Here is a 12,205-nt window from a genome sequence, read left to right as displayed (position 1 = left end):
GAGGTGAGAGATGAGGATTTGAACACCTGCAAACCAAGCAAGGAATTGAAACCCATGTCTCTCTGATATTCTAAATAAATACTTTAATTGCCAGCTCTGGTGTAAAAGAGTAGGCATCATTCTTGCCAATCATCTTTTGAAACAGAAGTATTCTCCTGTTGTTATAAATGTGTTTGTTTATATAATATATTAAAGCTGGGCTTATGCTTCCAGGTCGTGGGTTTGGGAAGGTGAGTCCTACAGCCCAGTGAAGTTATTAAGTACCTGATGGCCATGACATTTGATGTTTCTTATTGACTAGCTTGTTAGCCTCTGAGGCTCTCTGAACTGACTCTTCTAAAGGGTCTAATAATCTTGTAATCAGTTTAGACATTTACCTGAGACATTAGTTTACTTTGAGGCTGTAACATGTGTTACATAGCCAAGTGTTGCATTGCACATGTCACCTCATAGATAATTCCCAAGACTTCAAATAGCTATTTGAAATCATAGAAGCAGAAGGAAAGAAAAATTTTAAAATGCCACTTATGATATCTTCCAGGCAATGCAGGGATATTCTGCCGTAGTTGATGCAGTCTTCTAAAAAGCCATTTTAAAATGAGCTCCTTATTGGAAAACCAAAAGTAAGAAAGACTGCCGATCTTGTGAAATGGTTTCTTTTGTTAGGAAAGGCCATTTTGTGGAGCAGAGGGGGAGGGTAGAAAGTTTTCTCCAACCATTACAGCTCCATCAAATGCAATATTACCCCAGCAATGATTGTTGTGCCTAATAGTCATGGACAGCAACTTTATTCATCCCAGAAAGTACACAAAGAAAAGCAGCACTGCAGTCTCTAAGATATGAAGCTTTCTCTGTTAAATTTGCCATGGATGGTTGGATTCATCAGTTTGCATGTGTCTGACTGATACATCATGCTGGATGCTTTAGGCAAACACACACTAATTAGTAGAACAAATAGAAAACCCTGAGGATGCCCATGCTTAATGACATTGCCCATATTCTAAACTGTCTCTACGACAAATTACTCATTTCATGGCTGTAGGCAGTGTAAGTTAATTTATCTGTATCAGTTGCTAAGTTGAAGCATTCACTTTTAACAAGATACACCGTATTACACCTTTCTAGGAAACTTTCCAACACTTTAGCTTTAAACAAACAAGAAAACAGAAGTAACAGGCCAGGCCAATACAGGGATAAAAAAGAAAGATGTATAGGATCTATTGTAAATTTAGAGAGTCAATAGATGCTGATGGATTAGTTAACTTTTAATTAGTTTGGTACCATATAAAAAAAACCAAAAATTGTGAAGAGGACTTGAAATTAAACCCTCGGAGGAGTGTTGAGTTAGAACCCGGAAGTCTGGCTCAGAACAAAGGTGGATTGTGCAGAAGCATGTGTGATTCCCATCATGAATCCTTCAGTCAGGTAATTGCTTTTCAGCCAATCTCAGAAAAAGAAATAAGAAGTCAGGTATATGGAGAATGAAGCAAATTCACGGGCATCTTATACTAGCGTGGCTATAGGTGTCTTGTCATTTTCAGTTGTGTATTGGTTTGCTTTTCTTCACTGATATATTTGACTGAAGAACCTGGATAAAGTGAACGTTGTTCTCATAAAATGAATGAGCTGAACATAGCTATCAAACGATACCCAAGAGTCTATGACACTGCTGCTATGACACTTAATTACCTAAATGAATATGGCTCTTTGGAAGCACGTAACTAAATATGCTGCATAACCAAGCCAACTCAGAGCTTCAGTAGCAAAAGCAGACTGAATATTGTTGCCCTAAAAACAATGGGTCAAGTTGCCCTCATACTAGCAGGTTGGATGGGAGAGGAACAATGAGGGGAGAGGATTGAGTAGAGGCAGAAAACCTGTCAGACTACACTGGAAAGTCAGGAAGAAGTTCTGCCTCGTTCAGCAGGATGAGAGGAACAAAATAAGCAACTTGCTCTTTTATCCTCTCATAACCAAACCCTTCTTTCAGCCATGGAATTCTCTATAGTCATCCTGGCCCTCCCAGTAGCCTGGCAGAAGCAATGTAAATGGTACCATGGCCACTTTTGGAGGTGCCTGAGCAGGTGTGTGCCTAAAGCCTTGGATGCTGCCATTCGGTGCAGTTACAGAAGCTTTGACTGCCACCTCTTCAGAAGCATGTGGCTGGACATTGTCAATAACTCCATATTTGTGATAAAAGCTAAACTTTCATGCAACTGTTAACATTAACTTTCTTTACTGAACATAGATTTTGAAGCTGTGCTGGTTACATTCTTCATAAACATAGAACATAAAGACTGAGATATAGACAAGCTTACATCAGCAAAGCTCCTCCGCAAGAAACCTTCCAGAAAGTAAAATGTTCAGGATCCTCAGAGACCTTGATGAAGAAACACATTTATTTGGCACACAACACCAGGTTGTTGCTAAATAACTTCCAAAGGTCAGTTTGGAATGTAGAAATTTACAAATCTGATACCAGCAAATGCTGTAGTAGGTACCAGGAGGTTTCATGCTGCTTGCTATTTCCCATATGTCCTTGGAAGTTGTGCTTAAATGCAGTTGTATTCATCAATCTTCTACAGTCTTGTCCCAGAGAAAGTGGTTAGAAAGGATTTTGTGCCCTTTTGTACATCTGGCATCCTGAAAAGTATTCGTGTCCTGATTGAGGACATTTCTTTCTGACTTTCCCCTCCACTTACAAAGCAGTGGAGGGAGGGAAGGAGAGAAGAGCAGTATTTAGGGATCAAAACATTGGATTTAGGGACCCCAGGGGTCTAGGTTCACTTTCTTCCCACTGCTGTAAACTTCTTTTGTGTATTTAGACAAGTCGTTCGGTGCTATTGTGCCCCAGTGTGTCTTGTATAGAGGCAAAATAACGAGACCTGCTTTCTTCTGTTTTCATCTATTTGAATTTTTCCAAGTGTCAGAGCAGACCTTTTTTTTTTTTATTTGCTTCAGAGGGCTATGCTCGCAGCTAGCTGTCACGTACACCCGCACGTACACTTGCATAGCCTGCAACTCCGATACGCACAGTTGCAGGTTGGTGTAGAAATGGATCTTATATTTCTGGCACATCCACCTCTCCGCATCTCTCTCGTCTGTGGTACCCGAGATGCTTACACCCGATAAGCTGCAGCCGATGTTCCTTGCTTGTCAAGTGTGCAAGCGGTTGTCTTGGTCCATCTGCACTGATTTAGTTGATAATGTTTACCATGTCTGCTGGTTTGGAGAAAGATGGGGGGCGGTGGGGTGTCGGGAAATTCCTTGCGCCTTGTTATCCCTACAGTAACTACAGACTTTGGCAGGAATGTGGGCGATTAACTTCGGGTCTGTGGGCTTAGCCCAAGCGGCAGCAGCTCCCCCCGCCGCTGCGCTGGATGCCTAGGGAGACAGCGGCATCCCCCGTGCTCCGCTCTTTCGCCAAACCCTGTGAATTCAGCTCGGCTAAACAAACATTACAGAGCTGCTAATCACACGCTCTGAAACAAAACAGCACTTCAGCTCGGGATCTGGGCAAGATCAGACTTCCCTCCCTCCTCTCCCCTCCCCTCCCCACCCCTCCCTCTCTGCTCCCTCCCTGCTTTTCCCCTCCCTCTCCCCGGCAGCCGCTGAGCCGGGTCCCTCCGACCCGGCAGCCTCATGCTGGGGGCCGCTGCCGGCTGGGGCTGACCGAGGCCCCCGTGCCTGCCCTGCCCACGCCGCCGTGCCTGCCCCCCCCGGGCCCGGCACCCCTGGCCGCCGGGCTCCCAGGCACCGCCGCCCCTGCGACGATCAAAAGTTGTGCGGGGCGCCGAGGATGGGAGCGCATCTGCAGCCTCTAGCCCTGCGGCTTCTGGCGTTGACTTTCCCCTTGGTGGCGAAGGGTTTTTCTGACGAGACCTTGGAGAAAGCCGCGAAATCCGAGGGATATTGCAGTCGCATCCTGCGAGCCCAAGGCACTCGGAGGGAAGGGTATAATGAATTTAGCCTCAGGGTGGAGGGCGATCCAGAATTTTACAAGCCTGGAAACAGTTACCGGGGTAAGTTGGCCATCCTCTACTTCCCATGCAAACGATAATGGTCAGGACAAGAGCCTCTGAAACTATAACGTGTCTCTGCCTGTCATCTCTGTCTCCCTTTCGGCGCGCGTGTGTGTGTGTGACTGCGTGGGTTAAAGACAGGGTAATATACTCCCACGCATTACTTTATTGGGGATGCTTTCATGACAAGTGAGAGGGAGTTGGATTTCACAGTATCACTTTACTCCCAAACATTAACTCAGTATTAAGAGGAATTTCCTTTCTTTCTTTTATGAATCCTCTCTGCTGGCTCAGCGCTAGCACAAGATCACAAGTTGATGTGGTACAAAACACACGCTCTTCCCCCGTTTACCTACTTTCTATCCCTTTAAATATAACAGTGAATAGGAGAAGCTTTAGCATTCAGCAGGAAGGAGAGGAAACTCGGAGCTAGTTGTTCTTGCCCTGAAATATGAATGCTAATATAATGAGTTAGCATATGGGCAAACAGTGATGCAGCACGCTGCCAACGTCCCACATTTTCCACTTATGTTTATCCCACCCCACCTTTTTTTTCCTGGGGAAATGAACAGATGGCTCAAACGGGAAAGAGGCAGAGACGGTGCTAATGACCACTGTAAATAAGACATAGAGGCATTCATTCTTCGCTGAGTATTTCACATACAGTCCTTGAAATTAACTTCCAAAGCACATTTCAGGGTATTTTTCTACTTAATAAGCAAAGGCAGTTTTTGGTCGTTTTTCCTGCCTCACCATATAATGCCTGTGAAAACAGACCTTCTTGGAGTATACTGTTAACTTTGTGTTTTAAAAGCACTTTGAAAAGAATTTAGGCATTTTTAGGTACCATAACTAATGTATTTTATAGGCATCACTTTGGAAAATAATTTTTGAGAGTTTCTTCTAAGTGTTTCTCCTGACCTTCCTTAGATGCAGTGTAAAGAACAATGTTTTCCCATTGCATGAACATGGGAATCTTGGTATAGAAAGGGAGGAAAAACTGTGCACATAGGATAATCATCATGTTCACTTAAAGGTTGAAAAATACAGCAGTGATTAATCTGTTTTGAGCATCAGCCTGTAACTTTGCATGACTTTTTTATTATTATTATTTTTCTTAATAATAGGTTTATTTTAATGTGCATTTCCTCACACCACGTTTCCCAGAAACTGGTTAACTGTTCCAGACATTAGGCTTAGTATCTTGTGTCTGAAAGATTTCGTGTTGCATGTCAGTTTTAAACATCTACTAAGCAGGATAAAGATAAGTGTCAAGATCTGTGACAGTGACAAATGTGAATGCTCTTAAAAAGTTTTGGAATTTACTTCTGTGAGAGCTTTATTGGATATTTTCAGTCATCCACATGTAAGTTTCTATTCCATGGAAATGTAGGGGAAAGAAACTCCCAGATGAATTAGCAGAACTAATTTTCTGGAGATATTAAGTCTTGGCATTGGGAACTTAATTAATAAGATCACATTAGTATATTGTAGTTTCTTGGAAGTGAGAAAATTACAGCTAGTAGTAAAAAGTTAAAATGTAGACCAAAATACATGCCCAAGTTTTTGGTATTTAAGATGAGTATTCAGGTGACGAGAAGCTTATCTAGATAGTCCTTTAAGGACACTTTCTGAATGGTTGAAAGAACATAAGTAAATGTTACTGTAACATATACATTATCTATGGCTATAGTTAAAACTAACAGCATTACAGAAAGTTTCAAGACCTCATTTCAAAAGAAATTCTGCAGTACTACTGGAACTTTATTACTGTCTTATACTAAGTTTAGAAAAATCTAATGATAAAAAATGCAGGATTATGGCATGTCTGTGGGGTTTTTAGATCTGTAAATTACTAGACGTACAACACTGAAGAGGATTTGCAAAACCTCCATTGTGTTGGAGCCAAATGTGCCTGTTTCCATGGCCCCTGTTTAGTTTAATTCAATCTGGATCCTTGGCACACTCTTAGCGGGCCTCTGGGATAAACTAGTGTTTATGCAAGGTGGATAACACAGGAAAGAACTGTACGTACAAATGCCGTACTCCACCAAACTGACGGTATAGAGGCATCCATTTAAGGTCATGACTCTCTTGATCATCGGTTGATATGACACCCTTGCAGCACTCTTGCAGTGTGGGAATCGGAAGAATCACAGCTGCTATTTCTCTTTGGGGAAAATTTTGATAGCTTTCCTGCAGTTACTCACCTTTAGATCAACCAGGATCTGTTTGCCCTAAGGGGAAATCCTAGGTGGATCTATGTGTCTGGAAGCCTTGGTTTTCCACCTCTCTCGAGCTGTGATAAAGGAAAATGTCCTCTTTGAATGGGTATGCACCTCCTCTGGTCTGCAAACACTGCTAGCAGTAAATAAGGATACTTTGTCCTGTCTCAGACAATTAAAAATGAGGTAGCAGCAGGGCTGAGGACCCATCCTCCTTTCCTACCTAATGTCTAACAAAGGAACAATGGCTATGGGCTTTATGGTGTCCCACAAGGCAGGTGACATAGATGATTTTTAATATCTTATTTGGGACTCGATGCTGTAGCCTGCAAGTAGCCTTCATCTGCCTGGTCTTTCAGGCTGCGATATTGTTGCCTCTTCCCTTGTGGATCAGGCAGCCAAATGCCTATGGTGGGCAGGTCTTCCCGTGATATCATGTCTGTGGGCACACCATCTTAGGATCCAGGTCCTATCTTACCTGATGGCTAATTTAGACCTTTGATTTAGCTGCTTTTGCTTCCACTGAAGGTCAAAGTTCCCATTGCATTCAAAGGGCACAAATGAGCCTTAAGTTTAGATGGTGTTACGGGGTAATGATCCTTGAAAGTACTCAGTCCTAGCTTTATTGATCTGTAGAGTTAGATTAATGATTGCATGAGATTTCCATGAAAAATGGTGTAAGTTTCATCCTATTAAAAAATATAAATGAAATTGTTTTTCCAAAAAACCAGTAGTATGTCTATTTCATGTACTAAAATGCAATGTATGTGGTTTCCTTTATAACATGATGAAATTTTTATTCTGATTAAGAAAACAAAGATTTGACTGGTATTGTCCTCTAGATATACCTGCTGTGTGGATACTCTTTCTGTTTCTAAGGGAATTTCTACTTCCAGGTCTGTTCACCTTCTCAGTTTTCAAGGGCAAACTCAGTTAACGCTACACGCTCTATTGCATTAGTTTGGAGGCTTCTAAGAAATGTTGCATCTTTTTCTTTGCATTTCTTTCTTCCTCGCCCAACATACAAACATTCCTTCCTATACTTTACAAACAAACTCTCATTCTCTAAATATTTTAGTGATTCTCATGTTTCACAAACTGTGGATAAAAGTAGATGTTAAAAGTGTAGTTGTTGGTACTTGTGCAATGTACAACACAGGATGTGCTGTAGCGTAGGATGCGGAAAGTCAGATTTCCTGCCTGAAACCAAAGGAGCAATTGCTTTGATCACCCCAACTTTAGTTGGGGATGCCTGGGAAAGAAGAGTGTTGAAAGTGTGTGCCAAAGTGCAACTTGTAAGGTAACTGGAGATTTGCCAGAGGGGATGGAAACAGACAAAAGTAACTGTTGACTTTACTTTAAAAGGAAGATTATGTATCCTTAAATCTCAGTGCGAGTCTCAAAGTTAACTGATCTTTACAGGAAGTTCATATTATTCAGTGAACTTTAATTAATGTGAACATGGTTTGAGCAATACTCAGCTGTTCTTTAACATGGCAGAGCTTAGCCCAAGAAGAACTCTCAATTCTTATGCAACAAGGAGCTGCTATCTCTTGTGAAAACCAGATGTAGTCTGACAGCTTCCCACCGCTGCCTGTGCAATGCAAGCCTCCTTCTGTGCTGAAACAAACAATCCAGAGCCAGTGACTACAGAACCATCACCATGACAAAGCTATGGATTTAGGAGTGCTTCAAGTAAAGCCTTGCACTGCAATGTTATCTTAGCACACTGGGTAGTACAGAGAATTGGCAGAAACCTGTTCAGCTCCGATGTTTCCGTTTGTTCTGGCCTACCTCAGGGGTGACCAAAGCACACATCCATCTGGGTATCCTTAAGCTGAGGTTGCATGGACACTTAAATCCCACACGAGTCTACCCTGCCCCTGCGGGTCATCACCCTCCCAGCCCTTCAGTTGTATCCAGGCGTCCCCACCACTGGAGCGCTCCTGGGGCTGCACAGTGCAGCCACTCAGGGACTGGACCCAGCTGAACTCTCCAGTTGGGGTTTTCAGTTTTGTTTGACTTTTCAGCTGGATGTGTTCCCTAGTTCAGCTGACAGCACAGCTGTGTGGATGCAGCCGCTGTACAAACAGCGTGGGGTTGGGGAGGGCAGGATCACTCATGTTGGAGGAAGTGTGGATTTATTCTGGGTTAAAATGACTGTGCAACCACAGCATGAGTATTTCTAACCCTAGGCATTCAAAAAGTATGAGTCAGGCTTTGGAATTACCTTCCTCTTTTTTTTGTTTTCTTTTTTTTTTCTTTTTTTTTTTATTTTTGCTGATGGCTTTTGTAGCATTTCAGATATCCTCTATTTCAGAAGTAGGTGTTTCATTTAAAATTTTGAAAGCTGGTTGTACATTTGTGAGGAAAATGATGAAAACTGTTGAGTCAATTCACAACTGGATTCTCTGTTTGCTTGTATAAGTATTTAAGTATTTCTGGCATAACCTTTTACTCACAGTGATTCAGAGTTTTGAGTTACATATATTATATGGAAAAAATTGTTGCATGTAAAAGGCCTTTATGGTAATTAGTTTCTAAGAATCAGTGTTCAAGAAAGCGTAATGCATTCATCCTTGTTGAGTTCAGCAGTGTGGTGTTCTCAATTACTGCAACTGAGAGTCTGGCTGTGGATTTTCATTTAGATACGGTTGCAAAATTGGGCTAATAATACTAATTATTGGGCAGATAATGAATTAATAAATTGGAGCAATACTTAGAAATGTAATCAGAAATTTTAATGTTAGTATGCCACTATTCAGTTCCTGTATATAAAATGTAAAAGTTTCTTTCTTGCTAAAAATTATGAGGTTTAACCTCATGATAAGGTTCCATGGAATGAAAAGTGTGCTGAAAATCTTGAGAGCTGGGGGACTTGCTATTTTGCCCATCACTACTCTAGATTTGTACAGGTCTAAACATGGCACTCTCACTTCAATTTTTAACCTTTTGTGTATCTCTCCAATTCTCCATTTTCCATATATAGTCAGAAAGATTATGTATTTGTACAAACACCATGTTTTTTAGACCCAAATACAGCTGCATAATGCTAGAAATCTTCAAATATCCTATTTTATATTTTTCCACTATTGAATTTCTAGATCAAAGAGCTCTCCATATGTTCTAAATGAACTCTGGGCATATTTTGAAATCCATATCTTTTAAGGGCAATCTGTCATTTTTACTAATGTGTTTCAACCCCTCTTGGCCCATTTGTGTAAGAGGGAGTCTCTTGTGAATACTCCTCTATGAAGCAGCATTGGTAGCTGCAATTTGCTCATGAAAAGTCTGGGTGGTCTTCAGTTCTTATTGTGCTAGTCAGGGTTTATGAGTGTGACAACAGCGTACTACAAGCAACGCTATGTGCGTTATACTTAAAGTAAAAGCTACTTAAAAGTATTAGTAGTCAAGTTTTCTGTCTCCAAAAGTTTTTTTCCCTAAAATTTACCTTTGTTTCAGAAAAGTATTCCTATAAGGTGTTGAAAAGGATTCAGTAATTTCGAAACTCCCTCAAAAGTCCTGCCTTAAACCTCTGCCTCATTACATATTTCTGATAGCATTCAAAGGAGACACGTAACTCAAATGTTGCTGGGTGGTGTTTAGGTACTGGTGATGGCAAATAGAAAAATCATACAAAGGTATCTTGCACCAGCAGAAAATGAGGGATGTAATCTTAATGCTGAGTATGGTAAAAGCAGATTAGTCAGCATTATGTTATTTGTTCTCTGCTGGTGGATCCAATGGTGCCTTTCTTGTCAGGACTGGTGTGTGAAGAAGGATGTTTTGCTGATGTGTAGGATGCTTTGGCAATCAGAGCTGGCAGCGCAATCTTTGGAGGTCAGATTTAGCTGTGAGTTTAACTTTGTGTCCTGTTCTGCCCTGAGGTTAAGGAAGGGGAAGGATAGTTTCAGAGCGACTATCTCCATCAGCTGCAATAGTGTGTTGAGTGAAGCTGAGCTGGAGCAGGAGTGTGGTTATCCTTTACTGTTCAAGAAACTTTCTGTGTACTATAAGCACAGACAAGGATCTAGGCATAAAGCAGGACAAAAGCTAAAGTCAAATATTCAGGAGATGGTCCTTCACATAAAAAAAAAACCCAAACCAAACCACAAACAAAACCCACAAAAAAATCCCCAAAACAAAACACGTGTCCCCACCCCCACCAAAATAACCCTCCTGTATATCTGAGCAGATTAACAATCTGGTTAAAAAAAAAAAAAAAACCAAAAACATGAGTGTGGATAAAAAAATAGCTGCGGTATTTCACATCATGCCAGTGTTTTTCAGTTTATGTGGAAGTTTGGACTGAACATTTTTGTATTCTGGCTGGCTCTGCTCCATGTTGTTAGTGCTCTAGCTTTTGTTAATGCCAATTTAAAACACATACCTTTCAAGTTGAACTATGAGATGATATGCAATTGGCTGATTTCACAATTAATATTATGTTTTCATTATTTCTCTGTTTATTATACCTCAGTGACACTTTCTGCTGCCACTCCTGCTTACTTTCGAGGATTCACATTGATTGCTCTCAAGGAAGGAAAAGAAGGTGACAAAGAAGATGACCATGCAGGAACTTTTCAGGTGGGAGAACTTTCCCTGATCTGTACCTCTAGGAGTCTTCCTTACTGTATGCTTGGCTCAAAGCGATACGTTATTTGGACAGCAGAATGCAACTATGCTTAAGTAAGCATAAATATTTGTGGATGTTGACATGAAAACAACATAACATATTTTATATTCCATACAGCTCCTTCAAGAGGTCAAGGCTTTCACACCTTCAATTCAGCTTGCTTTCCCACATCCTTACAGTTAAACACAAGTATCAATTATTTGAACTAGAGCCTAGCATACCTGAATTTGTTATCCAAAGCGAATATGAAAATTGTTTTATTCACATTTTGCTTTTTGTATTTCTTTGTCTAGATATTTTTGTCCATTCAGATGTAGATTATGCCTCTGAGAAATGTTTGCCACAGCTGTAATGACTGTTTTATCAGTCATAAATTAGATTCTGCTGTTTTATTGATGCTCAGTAGTACTTTACTTAATGAACACATTCAGTGGGATGAAATGTTGTTTATCATTATTAAAAGGATCAGAATCCAGAGCAATGATTCACAAAATAGTATTTCTAGCTATTTCAAGATCACATTGCATGAATGAAATTCTGGAAATTGAGAATACACATCGTATTTATGAAAGTAGGTAGAAATTATGTAGGTTTGTTGTTTGTTGATTCTCAGATGAAATATTGTTTGCTATTTGACTTTCCAAACTTAGCAATATTGTTGAATGATATTGGTTATATGGGTAGTAATATTGATACTAATTTTAGTAATAATTTATGGATAGAAGTTTTCACTTGCCTCAAAGAAGCATTCCTATGTTTTCAAGGGAAATACTCAAAAGTTCTAATTTTGGTGAGCTACAAGGAGATAGAAATAAACTTAATCCTCATGGCTCTTCCTGAAGTGTCTTTTGTTTTCTGTACATATAGCAAATATGATGTGTAAACTCAGTATGTATTTGCCCTGTTTTCCTATTGAGTTCACGTAGAGACGTCTTTCTCTTTTTTGTATGTTTTGTAAGAAAATCTAGGGTGAGAACTTATTCCAACATCAAATAATTCCATTTTTATAAAATTAAACAATTTCCTAATATTATCTGGGAGAAATCTATTTTAATATGGACAGGTTTGGTTTCGGTTTTGTTTGTTTATTTTTAAATAAGCTAGCATTAAATCATCACCTAATATTAAGATGAAGAACCGCCATTTCTACTTCTATTTTAAAAGAAATTTGTCACTGTTTTCCTGGTTAATTTAACTGTACAGTTAATTTTCTTCCTAGTAGCTGGTATAGTGCTGTGTTTTGGATTTAGTACGAGAATAATGCTGGTAACACACTGATGCTTTAGTTGCTGCCAAGTAGTGCTTACACTAGTCAAGAATGT

General features: G+C 40.2%; 1 protein-coding gene across 1 annotated transcript in view; it reads left to right on the top strand.

Annotated features, from left to right (window-relative positions):
• Window positions 1–3,799: 3,799 nt before the first annotated feature.
• SPON1 (spondin 1) overlaps window positions 3,800–12,205 on the top strand; it is a gene marked incomplete at both ends in the record, with an annotated part of 197,790 nt that continues 189,384 nt past the window's right edge. Inside the window, 2 exons of the mRNA XM_082000657.1 lie at window positions 3,800–4,022; window positions 10,728–10,834. Of these exons, the coding sequence (XP_081856783.1) occupies window positions 3,800–4,022; window positions 10,728–10,834 (330 nt within the window). The remainder of the gene's footprint in view (window positions 4,023–10,727; window positions 10,835–12,205) is intronic.

Source organism: Phaethon aethereus (genome assembly GCF_964289735.1).
Source record: "Phaethon aethereus genome assembly, chromosome: 5".
NCBI classification, from domain to species: domain Eukaryota; kingdom Metazoa; phylum Chordata; class Aves; order Phaethontiformes; family Phaethontidae; genus Phaethon; species Phaethon aethereus.
Note: the sequence above shows the minus strand (reverse complement) of the source record. Positions and strands in the feature narration are given on the sequence as shown.